Below are 15,848 nucleotides of genomic sequence, written 5' to 3' on the forward strand. Positions count from 1 at the left end.
TGATTTTTAAACTGTATGTCAAACTTGAGATGTAGTGTGTGTTTAAGCTGATGCACTTAAAGCTTCTTTTGTTTTCAGGCCCGTTTTGGTTCGTCCTGTAGCCTTCTGCATCATTCCAACTTACCCCAGCTCTGAAATAACGGCATGGCCAGATCCAATCAAGGAACATGGGATATATGTGAATTTGCAGCAGGTGACGTGATTTTAAACTCTAAATGAGGCTTGGGAATCTAAAAGTTGCTGCACTCAGTAACAATTCAGTAAACTAATCATAGATTGAAAGCGGAGAAATCATTGTTATAGCTGTATGATCCCTTCTAAAGAAAAAGGAAATTAGTTAGGAACTGAAAGGTAAGAGTAGGAAGGGAAGAGATTTCAGCTCATAGGCTCTAAATTCTGCAGGCTAAAAGGAATGATGATTGGTCCATACCCATAAATTCAATCCCAAGATGCTCTGCCAATGCAGAAAGTTGACAAAAAAAGAAAGAAAGGGAAAAAGTTTCAGAAAAGAGCAATACACTGCACTCCAAAACACATTACACACGACTATTATGGCTCTCTGTGCGTGCACATTGAACAGGACAAATGGGTGGTTAACGAAGCAGTGCTCAGGTACGCCTCCAAGAGTCCACAGAGGGAACTTCTCTTTTAAGAGGTGTGCAAATACCAGCACACTATGTCTTTATTAACCCTTAAAAGATCTTACTGAGGGAGAAGTTGTGTAGCTGAGCCATCCTCTATGCTACTTCACTGTTTGGGAATAGAACTATCATATTTATAATCAAAAAAGGCATTTGGTATTATTTCATTCATCTCTTTTTCAAAGGCAGAAGCAACGTTCCAGGGAGTGAAATTTTTTTACCCAAAGACACAGTGGCAGAGCCAGGAGTAGAAGCCAAGAGGATAGGGATTTGGTCTGAAAATTTTATCCTGTTGGTACATTTTCCATCGTTTGTGGGTAGTTAACCTCTAATATTTCTTGTTGCTTTGGTTATTTTTTTAAAAAATGTATCTCCTTCTCTTCTCCTAACCTTCCACTTTCTCTACCACTTACATGACAGATTCCACTCACAGAAAAAAATAAATGCTTCTGCTCAAAAAACCAGACAGGGCATTAGGACACCAGACCCTGCTTCCAGTTTTTTCATATAATTCCTGTGTGGCACAGGATAACTTTCGATGCCTTGCTTTTTCAGATTAAAAAAAAATGTGTGTGTGGGGGGAATACAATCCTGGGGTCTTCAGTTAATTTAATTTATGACTTCCTCAAGTAACAGAAAGCCGATTAGATGATGACTCCACAGTGCTGAGCTCTGATACCCAGAGGAGAGCCGACAGGCACAGGAAGCCGGAGGGCCTGCAGGGCTGCCCAGGCAAGGGGACTCAAAGGTGTGTGGCCACGGCCAGCAGTCCTGGCAGATCTGATGCAGAGGCACCAGGATGGCAGGACTATAGAACCTGCATGGGCTCAGCAAGAAATGGGGAAAATGGGGCAAAGAAGAAAAACCTCCAGAAATGACAACTCCTACTCTTGAAACAAAAATTGTAATCAAGTTTCATTGACTGGGACCCTTTAGGACTTATTTGTGTGTGCGTGGTGGAGAGGCAGGCGGGCAGGAGGGGCAGAATGAAAACAGCGAGGTTTGGGGATACACATTTCTTCTCTTGATCACTGGTTAGAGAGATACCAAGGTGGTCCAAAAATATGACAAGGCATCTCTTAAGTCTGAAAACATGCAGTGGAGGCGTATTCCTCTTACAAAAACATCAGTTTGGTCATGGACAAAGCACCTCTTATAGAGAGGGGAAAGGAGGAGGTAAGTGTGTGGAGTTGTCCTGGTTTCAGGTCCTGCCTCTGCCATTTACCTGTTCAGCGACTTTAGACAAGTTAATCTCTCATTGACAAAATGCTTATGATCGTAACATGTGCCTCACCGGGCAACCCCGTGGGATAAAGGAGCCATGAAATATGTTGGCCAACAGCAGAAGGGAGCTTGGAAAACAGACACATCTGGAGATTTATCTTGGGCCAGTAACTGCATGTAGGTTTACTTTTGACTAATTTCATGGCCAGAAAAACTCTGAAAGCTCCTGGGATATATCACAAATTTAGACTTCAAAAACTTGCCACCTCTTACAGAAATGAAGTTTTCCAGATTAGAAAAAACATAGCAAATAGTACATCAAGTAACAATGGTAATGAGAGGCACTATATATAACAGAGAGTTCCCTCTGCCTTGGGTCCAGGGTACTCAGGCAAATAATCCAAATTTATAAATTATAAGCCAGAGGATATAGGGTTAATTTGGTTGCACAATGTTCATAGCAAAATAACAATTTATTCAAACCCAAATGAATTTTTCTTGCCTCTGTGCAACACTCAATTTGACAAATTGACATTTTTTTCCCATTTGTTTCTTTCATATGACCTTTGGAACATCAAGGTACAAAAATTCATTTTCCAAGGAAGTGACACTAAATTTCCTTACACATTTCCATGAGGCTATGACTCAATTTTTCTCCCCAGAACTCCTTTCATCTCTCTCCTTTTCCTCCTACCAGTCAGTAATAATTTAAGGGTTAAAGTCAAGAAATATCTACAGAAACTCTTTCCAGAGAATCATTATTTCATGCCTACGTGAACACTGCTAATGATCTACATTAGTTGCATAGAAAGCTTGGTTAAGTCTTCAATAAAATTAGTAGCATGCCCATGCATACATATTACTGCATTTACAGCTTGATAGGTAAGTCTGTGAGCCTAACCATAATTTCATTTCATGGGAAGTCATTCATATCAGGCAGCTCCAATTTCAAATAATTCAAAGGGAAATTGGTACTTAAAATTGGAATCTCTTCTGGCCATAAGCCCTAACAAGGAAACAAGCAGAGGCAACATGCATCAGTCATTCTGGACCTGGAGCAAATACCGCTCTAATTTATTTTTACTATTGGTGGCTACAGTTCTTTCATTGTGAGTCAAGAAAAGCAGAATACACAAACACTTTTCATTTTGTGGAGAGGTTATTACTTTCTTTCTGTTCTATTTAATCTAATGTTGGCTTAGGCTCATTATGTATCACATGCTTCCTATTGAACTTCTGCCTAGCCACTACATTTTTCAAATTAAATTAATAATTCAAAAACACAAAGGTTACTGTAAACAATTTAGTTTCCTTTTCTACATGTGACTTCCTGCTGTGCAGTAAGCAATATAAAAAATTAATTTAAATCTAAGTCTTCAGAAACTATTAAATATTGACTCACTAATCCTTTGCTTTAGGATTTTGTAATTGTTTGAAGAAAACTGATTAACCTGTAGGTTAATTTAAATTTTTAATCATGTTAAGAGAAAAGAACAATAAAACAAGTTTCTTTTACCAAAATTATACATACATGCAATTATGGCTTCTGGTAAAGTTTGAAGACATTCAGGATTTTACTCTTTAAGATCTTGGGCCTTTTTATGCAAATAACCTCAAAGACATATGTATAGTCTTGACTTTCTGCACCTCTGAGATTTCTAAAAGAGTTCGGTCAATGCCAGTTCTAAAGGGGAGTAATTTAGTGTCCGAATTTTAATTAATTTTTGACTTACCTTTACAAATGTAGATACCTTTTTTCACATATACCAATCCATATTGAGCCCTTCGAAATGTAATAGGAGACTCTCTCCTTACTCTCAAGTTTCCATGTGCACAAGAGCACACTCACTCACACACACACACACACACAGAGTAAAATCTCACTAACGCGCGGTTGGAATTTATGAAAATTTTGTCACAGATTGAATGTGCCTTTATTCTACTCTCAGCAAGATATACATGTTTGGTAAACAAATTAATAACTTCAATGGGTTTTAAAGCATTTAGAAATCCACAATTTATGCACTAATAACCTATGATTCAAAATTACTTTTAAGAATATCTGCAAAGTTTACTCATTCTTGAACATGCCTAAAAGCTCTAAAACAGTACTCTGAAATGTTCCATAATTTGGGCTATTTTATAAGTACTTCCTACTATATGTTAGTTTATATATGACAAACTTGCTCCATACTGGTTCTAACTATTGAAGCTGTGAGTACTTTTTTCCTCTCCATAAAGTCTCTAAATTGATTATGGATTGCCTTTACTCACACGCACGCACACACACACACACAACACACAAACACACAAACACACAAACACACATACCTCACATCGATGAACACAATCCTTTCAAGTAGGGATTCTGTGTCAATAGGTCAAATTTGAAGCTGACTAACCTTGACAATATTTTCCTAGAAAGTACTATAAATATGTTTTATTTCATAGCACATGGCTGCCTTCAAGAAAACCATATAAAATATACATTTGTTCCTTTCTTTCGTATTTTAAATCAGCTTTTATAAATCAATAAATGTCCCATAGAACACTCACCAGAAAAATTGCACCAAATCCTAATAATGTAAGTTACGTGTTTGTAAACATTTAAAAAATTTTACATTCTTTTAGAATGCTATTTTTCAACTGAAAATGTGGTTTGCTAAGTTGAAAAATATTTTTCTTTGAAGCTGGGGAATATCTTTTCTTTTAAGATTTATGTTTATGTGTTTCAGACTTTATGAACACAAACAAAATATTAAATTTTAAACAACCACTGTGGCAACGTTTTTCATCCTCTGTGCTGCCTCTGTTGCTACTTGAATATAAGGTTCTGAGAGCAGCAAAAATTTATTTCCCTGCTTTCTATGTGGGGGGCTGCAGAAATAAAAATTGAGAATTTAAGACATAGAGGTAAGAAAATTAACTGTGGGCAAGACAACTTTGGAAAGTACTTTCTGATTAGAAGCTCTTGCTTTTCCAGACATGAGGCAGCAGAGATGCACAGTCATTACAGATTCTGTTCATGAACGTGCTTCTTATCAATCTTTGTTAAATCAGGTTAAATATGAATGCTGCTTTCCTGGATGTCTTCCAAAAAGTGCCACTGCTTACTAAAAAAATTATTTAAGGAATCACACTCTGATTAAATACATAGGAGCTATTTTTAAATGATATGAAAGAGAAAATGGTCTAAAAGAGAAGTTGAAAACATTTTCTCTGGTTACTGTCAGATCTAACTGCATTATTATTTTGGAAACTATCTTTATTTTTTAATGCTTTTCTCTCTATAGCGCAGCAATATCGCCTTCCGTGCACAAGGAAACTACATAACATCAAAAGATCAAGTATAATGCAAATGTTGAGAATTCTCCTTAAATTCTAAAATACAATTTCATTGTATTTATACAGTCACATTGATTTGCTAAATCTATGCTATTTGAATACAAAGACACATTTCTAAAAGGAATGGATTTAATATATTAAGTAAAAATCTATTATTTCCCTTCTATTTTTACTCTCCAACTTATCCACATTTCAAAAATTAATCTACAGTTATGGACGAAAAATTCTGCCCACTAAATGCATACTATTTAAAGACATGTGAACAAAGTGAAGACTGTGTTTGAAAATTTAGCAATGGCAATTTTCCAATTCTTCACAACAGGAAATGGCCTATAACATAATCTTTGATATGTAGCCTATGTAAATACATAATAAGTTCCACCTTGCTAAATAAACCATTGAATGTTATGCGTCTAATCTCCACATAATGCGTATGGAATTTATTCTCCATGACTGATAAAATGAGGTACAGAACCTTATTCTTTATATGCATCTGAATAAGGGGAAATCTCTGATTCTTGCCCCCAAATGATCAGCTCGTATCACTGTTTCTTGTGTTACATGAATTTACACTGTAATAAGCCATGTGAAACATTTTTCAGGGTGAGTAATTGACAATCTAAATCAGAGGTTGACAAATCCAGCCCACTGGCTGCTTTTATAAATAAAGTTTTAATAGCACACAGTCGTGTTCGTCAGTTCATGCAGTGCCTATGGCTGCTTTTGTGCAACAATGGCAGAGTTGAGTAGTTATGACAATGATGGTATCACTTGAAAACACTAAAGTATTTACTATCTGATCTTTTATAGAAAAAAATTAGTCAACCTTTGATCTAAATGGGTGACTATATGGAATCCATTTTAATATAATGCTTTGAAAGCTCCAGAATTAAAAGTTATAGTCCCAGCTCATAAGAGAAGGACAAATATATAGTTTAGTTATCCATGCAATTATATACAATGTGAATTGGGTCTTTTAGGGATGATGATCCAAACTGCATAAAGCCATAGAAATCGATCCAAATTTCCCAGTTCTATGTATCTAAAAATATATATCTAGAACTGTTAAATTTCAAACTGAATATTTTTAAAAAACTGTTTTCTCCTAAAATTATCATTGAAACTGGCATAAAGAAATGCTAACATAAATAAATGATTAAACTAGTCCTGAATCACTTGTTTCCTAAGCAACATAAACAGAAGCCAGGCTATCTCAATTGCTGTGAACTGTTTGTTTTTAATTTTCCTACTCAGTGTTTTATTTTATACCTAAATGAAAACTGTTTGGTTAATGAAGAGAAACATCTGAACTCTTTTTATTTATGTTTATTTGTTATAAATAACACATTCTGCACCAAAATTAACTTACCATCATTTCAAGTGCGTATTGGTTACAATTTAGCAACATCCTTTCCAGGATGTTGTCATTTTATAAAGAAGATGAACTCTTCAGTGGAATGCTTTTATTTTATCAATAAAACTGAGACTTTTAAATGCCTTTATTATAATTGCACTGCTTGATATTGACTATCATTTTGTATCACATTATTCAATATCAATTTCAGAAACATCCGGGGCCTCACACACCTATCAGTGTCTCAGAGCCAACTAGTCACGAACAGAGGAAGTAATACAATCGCTTTTGTTAATGTTCTCATGCGACAGGCAGAGGCAGTCAATGTTAGACCTGGTAAAACACATCTAGCTCTAGGTGAAATCTGAGGGGAGATGCAGCAACAAGAAAGCAGCACCGACTGAGCATGCTCCTATTCAGGCAGAGACAGAAAGGGACTGGACGTACTGTAGAAGCTGGCCATTACGTAGTTTTGGCAGCGATCACCAGTAAACTCATTTGGGCACCTGAGAGAAGAAACAAAAAACAATGGTAGAAAAAACAGAGAAAAAGAGAAGAGGTGAATATATGCTAGAAAGAAGCTCCTTCAGTGTCATTTGACTGAACTTGGTGAGTTCACCCTCAGGAACTGAGTCTTTGTCCTAATCATGGCTTTCAGACTCTGGCATGCCGCCCAAAGGGTTAAAAATTTGAATAAAATTTAGTCTTAGGTTTTGTGTGAAAGATCCCAGCATTTTAAGTGACTGCTTTCTTTCAAAGGGAGCCACTTAAAATTAAATCTGACATTTTTTCCATCTCATTTTCCATTTGACAGCTTTGGTCAAAAATGTTGGAAGGAAATGGATTTCTTTTGGTTGGCCTGCCTGCTATGGTTGCCAGCATCACTGGCCATCCTCATGGGTCATTCTTTCAAATTTACGACCTTTGGGGCCCATGTTGAGCAACAGTTAAACAAGGTCACATTCAGTGGGTTTATGCCCGAGTGGTTAAACCATAATTAGAACAAAAGGAATCAGTTACAACTGAGCTGTAAAAACACCAAGTGGCAGTGACTGTTGCTGTAGTTTGGGGGAAAAAGCGAATTTCAGATTATTTTAACATACTTTCTTGGTTTTGGACTTTCATGGGCACATTCTCAGTACATCTTGCTCCAGTGAATCCAGGTTGGCACCTAAAGGGCAAAAATGTGATAAGCAATAGAACGCTAAAGACACTGAACTTTCAGACTGGCAATTTCCTCCTATGGCATATGGAGATTCCTACAAATGACCTGGTGACTGAACAACACACGGAAAAGGAAAAGACAAAAACATGTACAAAACTTTGTCCCATGAACACTGCGGGGTATCTATTTTTGTGGTTGTTGTTTGCTTCAGTCTTCATAAGGTCAGTTGACTGAAATTTAACTAGAGTGAGGTGGAAAAGTTGAATAGGGGAGCAAAGGACTGGGCAGCAGAGCCATTTCCCCTTTGGCATTTCCTTATTTGCTACTGATCACTGACTCTCACTACTGGTTTTGGTAAGAGCTTCCATGGTTCCATCCAGAACCTTATTCAAAATGATTCTGAGCTTTTTCTTTTATAGACAATGTCAGACTTATTTCGTAGGTATTTTTATAAGTTATGAGTTAAATCATCAAACTACAATAGAAGTCAGGCATGTTCACACTCCAGTCATTACTGATGAGAAAAACTACTTTCTCTGTTCTGTTTTCTTTTTTAAAGATTTTACAAATTAGGTCTTGTTTTTAATGTTGAAAGACAGAAAGAGGCCGATTTTTATTAATACATATTTCACTTCATGCAATTTTCCCAAATTGGAGACAAATACATTTTTCAAATTTAAACAGTTATTCCTCTACAATACTACCTAATAGACGCAATTCTGTATTTAAGGTAAAACTATTTTGAAAAGGTACAAAATTTACATTTTATTCACTCACATACATTTACCTATCAAAGTTATAGAATGTTGATAGAATATTGCTTTTAAGGTCATGCAATGGGGCTGTGCCTAAATATGGAAGTCCTTTAAAATTACTCTTTTTGTTGCTGTCACTCCAGCAACTAAAGCATTTCAGATTAGATTCATTTTACCCAATATCATGCTGCAATAAATAGGGCCATAGAAAGGTTCTAGGAAGCAAATATACTTACAGATGCTCAACATCCATGGCCATGATTATTATTAATAGTGCATCTATACCATAACTATCATGCAAAGCATCTAAGATAATTTAGTTCTGATAACACATATCTTATGATTTATACACAACCCTTTCTCCTCCAGAGTAAATAAGAATAAACACTATCTTTTTGGCATCAAAGAGATGTGACTAAAACTATTCATTTTTACTAACATATGGGTTTTTTTTTTTCATTTCCCTTAAAGCCAAATTCAATGTCAAAAAGCATGGACTGCACCGATTTCATGAAGAATAGCCTGCAAGATAAAATACTAGCAAGTTCCAGATTTTTAGGGCCATGAGTACTTGTATAAAGTTATAGTATAATTATGATCATCCATAATAATATCAACAATCTTAACAAACATCTTGTATTGATACAGCCCTTTCGAACTCTTCAAAAACACTTTTATACAAATGAACTGGTTGTTTTTGCTGCAATGAATAGAGGAAGATTTACCTAGAAAAATACAGAAATAAGAACTACAATCTGCGAGGTTGGATCATTTCTCATAAAGATGTCACTCTACATGCTTCAATAAGGATATCTTCACGGATATATAAGAAAAATACATGGAAACTTGTCTTCAACATAATTTATTTGGCAAAATAATTTCTGAAGTAAATGGAATTGTGTGTTTGTGAACCAGGACTATAAATCCATACAGACATATTCTATAATTAAGCAAGTAATTCCAGAATTAAGGATATATTCTATAATGACCATTTCACCTTACCTGTTTGCATTTTTGATAAAAATTAAAATTCTCATATTGATCATGTAATAATCCACTTGTTTCATACAGAGAACATGGTATAATATATGTGAATATCACGTGTGTGTGTGTGTATGAGAGAGAGAGAGAAAAAGAGCCACTTGAGGCAAGAAACGTACTTATGAAAATCATGAAATTAACAAATAGCTGAAGAATCATGAGCCCCTTAAAAGAAGGAATGCATTTATTGAGAAATTGTCATTTATGCATCTTAGATGCCACTTTAAAGATCAGAGGGCACAGGACAACTAGATAGAGGGGGTCAAAAATCTCAATCAATTTTCTAATTAGCATGAACTTTTAAAATGGTGTTTCCTAGGAAACTAGCATTATGGGATGGTGGTTTATCTCTATCATAAGATCGTATAGAATATTTGGTGAACACTAGAACTACTTAAGGTATGCCAATCCCCATCAGCTATATCTGAACCAGAACTATGCTTTCCCTCATGTTTATCTTCACTCAGGAGATGAACTGTCTTGGTGTAAAGCCTGATTATTGTTCAGTGTGGTCCATGGACCAACAGCACCAGCATCTCCTGGGATCTTGTTGGTGGAAATGCAGAATCTCGAGACCCAGACCAGAACTACCAAATAAGAATCTGGATTTTAACAAGATTCCCAAGAGATCTGTATGTATGTTAAAGTTTAAGATGTCAGGGACTCAGAAGACAGAGACTAAGGTCCTTTATCCTGGCAACACAGCATCTTGCTGCTTGGATGTGCGCAACCCATTTGGCTTCACTGGGCCTCAGTTTTCCTCAGGGATGAAATGAAGGGATTTAAGTAAGTGATTACCAAAGGTCTCCTTTACCACCAAGCTTCTGGGAATCGATGCTCATCCTAATATGTGGAATTACTGTGCAGAAACCCCGACATCATGTCCTCTGAACACATTACCAGTCAGGAAGAATTTAAGGACTTTAAAAAACATTTTTTGACGGAATAGATTTTTAAGACATTCATGGAAGTAAAACAAATTGCAAATACCTATTCCTAAGCAATTCAAGTGTTCAGCAACAACAGTCATTATGTAACTTCTGTGGCCATCTGGAGTTGTTGCCAAATCAAATGGAAGGAAGTAGAAATTGATATAGTTTCTGCACAAGCAAAACTGCAGACTGCATTGATTGTGCAGACAGCATACGCAAATAAAAACCCATCTAATCTATAAGATCTGATTAAATTCTATGGAATTAATTTCTATGGAATTACTTCTAAAAGAACAGGGAGACTGTCTGGCTTCCGACATATTTCTATATTAGCATTGTATATTAAGCATCCAATCTATCACCTCCCTGGGAGATAAGAATATGGTGGATTTAATCTCATTTTGAACAATATGTTTTGGCATGAGTATGAGAAAATTCCAAGAATTTTACTTCTCATAAAAATCTGTTTGAATAATAATCAAGCCCCTATTGTAGCTTCACAAATACATATACTATCTGTGCCACCGATTAGATCAGAAGATAGAAATAATTGTTTTTTATCTTAGTATTTGTTCATAACATGATAAACAACCTTCATTCTATATTTGTTCTTAATGAGATGAAAATTCACAGAGTTTTATCTGAACTTAGGCATCACTTCTTCCAACTAACCCGGACCCTGACCTCTCCATCCCCCCACTTCCACACCCTTGATGAGAATTCCTCTTTGGCTCTTGAATTGCCCCCTGTCCTGATCTCCTTCACTGCCCTTAATTATCTGTGTCATGATTATCTCTTTGTGAGGATAAGGACCATATTTTGATCACTTTGTACCTCTAATGTTTAGCACAGTGCCTGGCTCATAAAAGGCTCTCATAAAATGCTTGTTAAACTCAACCTAAGACAGGATCAGACCGCAGTGTCCAATATAGAACTGTACCAAAAGAGACTTTCATACAGTCAATTGATCTGCCAAGTACAGGACAATATTGAACTTCTGGCTTTTATTTTTATAGTTTATGACAGACTCATCTGTAGACTCCTAAAAAATTTTTTTATAGGAGTTCCCAATACTCTCTTCACAGACTCCCTTCACTGAACAGAAACCTTTAACATAGCGTTTGGAATTCGGGAAAGACTCTATAACTTTTTAACAATGCCTATTATCTCAAATTTAAACCCTGTTACTGAAATATCAGTTTACCTAGTATTCAATAAAGAAGCACAATCTAGTAACCAAGACTTCCCCAGTATTAGTAAAATAAAAACTGCTCTTAATAACAACCTTAATATAAGGTGAATATCCTGATACACTTACACGTATTAGTCATAAATCCAGTATTTTGAGAGTCAGTTTAGTGGTTGGTGTATGTTTTATATTTTATTGAATAAATTATTTACCAATTTTTGGTGGAGGCTGTAGACACATTCAAAGATATTCACAACCTCTTCCCCATCCCATGAAACTTCTGGTTATTTAGGGTTGGCTAATTTTCTAAATTATTATAAATCGTTTTATTGTTTTCTAAATTTATGGTCAATTTATAAACCATCCCTAAGCATCCTTCCTCTTCTTTTCTTTATTTCTTGGTTTCTTTAATTTTTATCAGGCCCTCCCTTGATCAGGCAAGACAAGGGAAACAAGGTCCACATCTGATATTTCCTCTTTCTTCAGCATCACTCTACAGTGAAATATTTGGACAATTTTAAAATACCTTGTCTAGAAAAGAAAAGTCCCTAATGTCTTTTTCGCTCTACCTCAATACTAGTGGTGGCATTTCCTTTGTATTGTACAGCACCTGAAATCACTTCTTTGGTGTCTATGTTTACAAATATCAAATAATGGAAATGCCACCAAATATATATTGAGGACTCTCAGTGGCTTTAAGTGTTAGACGTTAGGCCTTTTGCTCTCACTCTGTGTAAACTAGAGTTGGCAGTGTCTACACTAGCTCAAATAGCGCTGGTCTGTTTTTCTACAGCATCAAATTGCAAGCGCTGACTTTTCTCAGCCTTCACCTGCTCAGCATTCTGGCTAGGACTCGCCCCCTCACTGGCCGCGTGTCTGTATTGTAGATTATTCTTTCCCAAATGTATTGTTACTATTAGTGTGCATTTTTCCAAGATGAGCTTCATTCTGTTATCTATCTTTAAGTGAAATTTCTTAAGGTTTGTATATGCTTTCCTAATTTGTGTTTTAGTGTTCTTTTTGGCATCATCTGCAAAAGACATTTATTTCCTCAAGGGAATGCCTTCTTCAACATCATTAAAGAAAATATTAAATATAAAATGTTCCAATAACATTTCCTTTAGATCCAACTCTATACCTCCCCATCATCATTCAGCTAGTCTGTATCATCCCATTTCTTTTTTATTATGATCTGGGGACTAGTTCTCAATCCATAAGATAACAGTATACATACAGCGGTCACACTGGATTCACAGGGAAAAAAACCTAAATTGTCCTGGCTCTCCAATGTCGTTTTTCAATGTCTAAGACACACTATCCCCATAATGAGGGCGGCAGTGTTTATGAATTAACCTCTCCTTGTTTGAACCTTTGTGCCCTTCCCAAAGCTCTGTTTGCACAGCTTGTTCTGAAATGCTCATCTGTAGACTATAACCCTCACCACTGTTTACTCTACGTGATGTATCTGTAAGATCGGGGTCAAACAATTCAATCGGATATGGGATCCGTCTACACCCCATGCATCTTCACGTCACTGTGACACAATGACATATTGACTGCTAAGTTGTGGTCTGGGCTTCCTCTCTGGAGGATGCCCTTCCTCGTCCTACCAAACAGCTTAGAGATTCAGACTTTACGGTTCTCCCTACTCCAACAGCCTCGATTTATGATGAGACATCTAAATATTCATTTTTTACTTAAATCATTCAATATAAATATTTCAAAATGGCACATTTTATTTTAAATAGACTACATGCTTCTCAAGGCAAGGGCTGCATACACTATTTCTTTTCAGAGTCTCTGCCTCTGACTAGAGGAGGTCCCCCATTATACATCCCCTTAGCTCCCTAAATATCCTTCACAGCACTCAGCACACTTATAATTTATAATTAAATTAATTACTTGAAATACGTTTGTTACTCGTAATAGCCCACAGACTCTATGAGGGTAGTGACCAGCCAGCATAGTTTTGCTCACCATGTCATACTGAGCACTAGTACAGAGGCTGCCTCATAGGAGCTCAATAAATATATGTAGCTCCCTAGTAGATTTTAGGAGAAAAAAGGAAGCAGAGCTATTAAGAACATTTAGTCAGCGCACTTCATATTAGATAAAACTGCACCTAAATTGGTTCCTATAAAAACGAAAGGATTTCCCTCAATCTATCTCAGTGAGTGAAAGTCAAAATGAGTTAATAAATACCTGGTAGCACACAGCAGGATTCTAGATGCATGAGGGACACAGAAGAAATAGAAGACATGGTCCTATGAAGGGCTGATTATCTGGATCTAAGCCACAAGAATCCCACCTGCTCTCTCTCACAAGTGCTCTGTATCTGTTAGTTATAGCATTTAAGAACAGAGAGGTGCTACAAGTAAGTGTCACACCCATTCTGAAGAATGAACTCTTCTAGGGCTGGAATTGGAGTACAATTAGAAGTCTGTGGGCTGGAAGTTCCAAGCCAATATATATCCTTTTTATCCCTTGGAGGACATTTGGTCCTGTCCAAAATGGCCATAAGACATTTGGTCCACCAGACATTTGGTCCACGCCAAAGGTCGTTGATATTTGGCCCTGTCTAAAATATCCATGAGTATATTTGGTCGATGCCAAATGGTTTTGGACAGGACCAAATATTAAGGATCTTTTGGTGTGGACCCAAGGTCTCCAGGGACATTTTGGACAGGACCAAATATGACTAGATAGCAAGAACCTTTTGGCATAGACCAAATGTCTCCATGGATGTTTTGAACAGGATCAAAGGTGACCAGATACCAAGGACTTTTGGGTGTGGACCAAACATCTGATGGACATTTTGGACACGGCCAAATGTCTACTAATTCTTTTATCTGTTCCAAATTTCTCTTTCTACAGCCATGAAGATGAGCCCACAAGGCATAACTATGAATTTGAACCATTCTCCTCTCATTTAATTATGTTAATCCAGCTACTAATAAGTATCATAAATACCATCATCATCATCATCATTACGCCAGGATTTCATAAAACTCTTACCTTAGCTAATCTCTTTGACTTTCTCTCCCCATCTTACCTAATCCCCAAATTTCTCTAATCTGTATGAAAGTTGTCTCTTTCCTAAACATCTGCTAAGTTCATGGTGTCACTCTCCTGCTCCAGAAGTTACTTTAACACTCTTTTTGCTATCACATGTCCAAAGTCCTCTGCCTAGTCTTCAGAATTCATATACTGGCTCTAATGTCTAATGTGGGTTTTAGTTTGTTTCACTTCCCAGAATGGAGCTGCTGGTCTAGGTATACAGGTCACTGTGTCTCACAGAAGCAATTACTGCAACCTCAGTACCTGCCTGGGATATAGAGAAGACTCCATAAATGATGGCTATATTTATACAAGTCTTCTCCAACTTATTCCAGTCTTTTCTTTTCCTTCCTTAAATTCTCATTACCATAATAATCAGCACTATACCTCTTGGGATATATTCACTCTAATTGATTTACTATTTTAGCCACTTCATTTTCCTAAACAGACTAAGTTCCCAGGAGCAGAGACCATACCTTATATTTTTCTCTGTGTTTTCAAAAATGCCTGGCATAGATGTAGCTGTTCTATAAACAAATGTTAATTAATATTTCGCTTATTGAGTTTAAGTTATTGTAACCTACTTGTTGTGACTTTATCTCCTACAGTTATAAATTTTCCATAACTATCTCCTATAATAAAGCATAATGCAATATAAGCCCTTATATATACTACATGGTTTCATAAAAATTAATTATATAAAATCATAAATTCATGTTTGAAGGCACCTCCCATCTTCCCAAGTTTTGTTTTTTGTTTTTGCATTTAAGGAAGATAATGATCAGAGATATTAAATGATCTGTCAAATGTAAACTTACAAAGGTAGCTGGTGGCCCCACCAAACCAAATAAAAACTACTAGTGTTAAAATAAAATGAAGAATTGGGGATTAAACATGATAACACAGTCTATTAGGACAGGTGCATACACTTTTCCAACGTCTACAGAGAGAATGTAATACTATCATTTACTTTTTATTATAAGGACAAAAAAATCTCGCTTCTCCAGAGTTAGAAGTACTTTAGCAGAAATGAATTCATTTAATTTCACTGACTCCCTGGGAAGAAATTCGGAGAACATATTAACTCTATGTTATAAATAGAGATATTGTCCAGAGAATCGAAGTGAAAGGGCTCAACACTGTTG

At 36.2% G+C, this 15,848-nt stretch overlaps 1 protein-coding gene across 12 annotated transcripts in view; it reads right to left on the reverse strand.

The window, feature by feature from the left end:
* Window positions 1-15,848, reverse strand: part of LOC103559433 (pro-neuregulin-1, membrane-bound isoform) — a 218,975-nt gene that overhangs the window by 22,067 nt on the left and 181,060 nt on the right. For 4 of the 12 annotated variants that reach the window (XM_070599071.1, XM_008533040.2, XM_070599068.1 and 1 more), the window contains 2 exons: window positions 7,012-7,070; window positions 431-454 (listed from right to left, as the gene is read on the reverse strand). In XM_070599071.1, the coding sequence (XP_070455172.1) occupies window positions 431-454; window positions 7,012-7,070 (83 nt within the window). Of the gene's footprint in view, window positions 1-430; window positions 455-7,011; window positions 7,071-7,667; window positions 7,736-15,848 lie in introns of all 12 variants that reach the window. The other 8 variants (XM_070599076.1, XM_070599070.1, XM_070599072.1 and 5 more) reach the window with 2 other exon arrangements.

The sequence above is a fragment of the Equus przewalskii genome, chromosome 28 (assembly GCF_037783145.1).
Source record: "Equus przewalskii isolate Varuska chromosome 28, EquPr2, whole genome shotgun sequence".
NCBI lineage: Eukaryota > Metazoa > Chordata > Mammalia > Perissodactyla > Equidae > Equus > Equus przewalskii.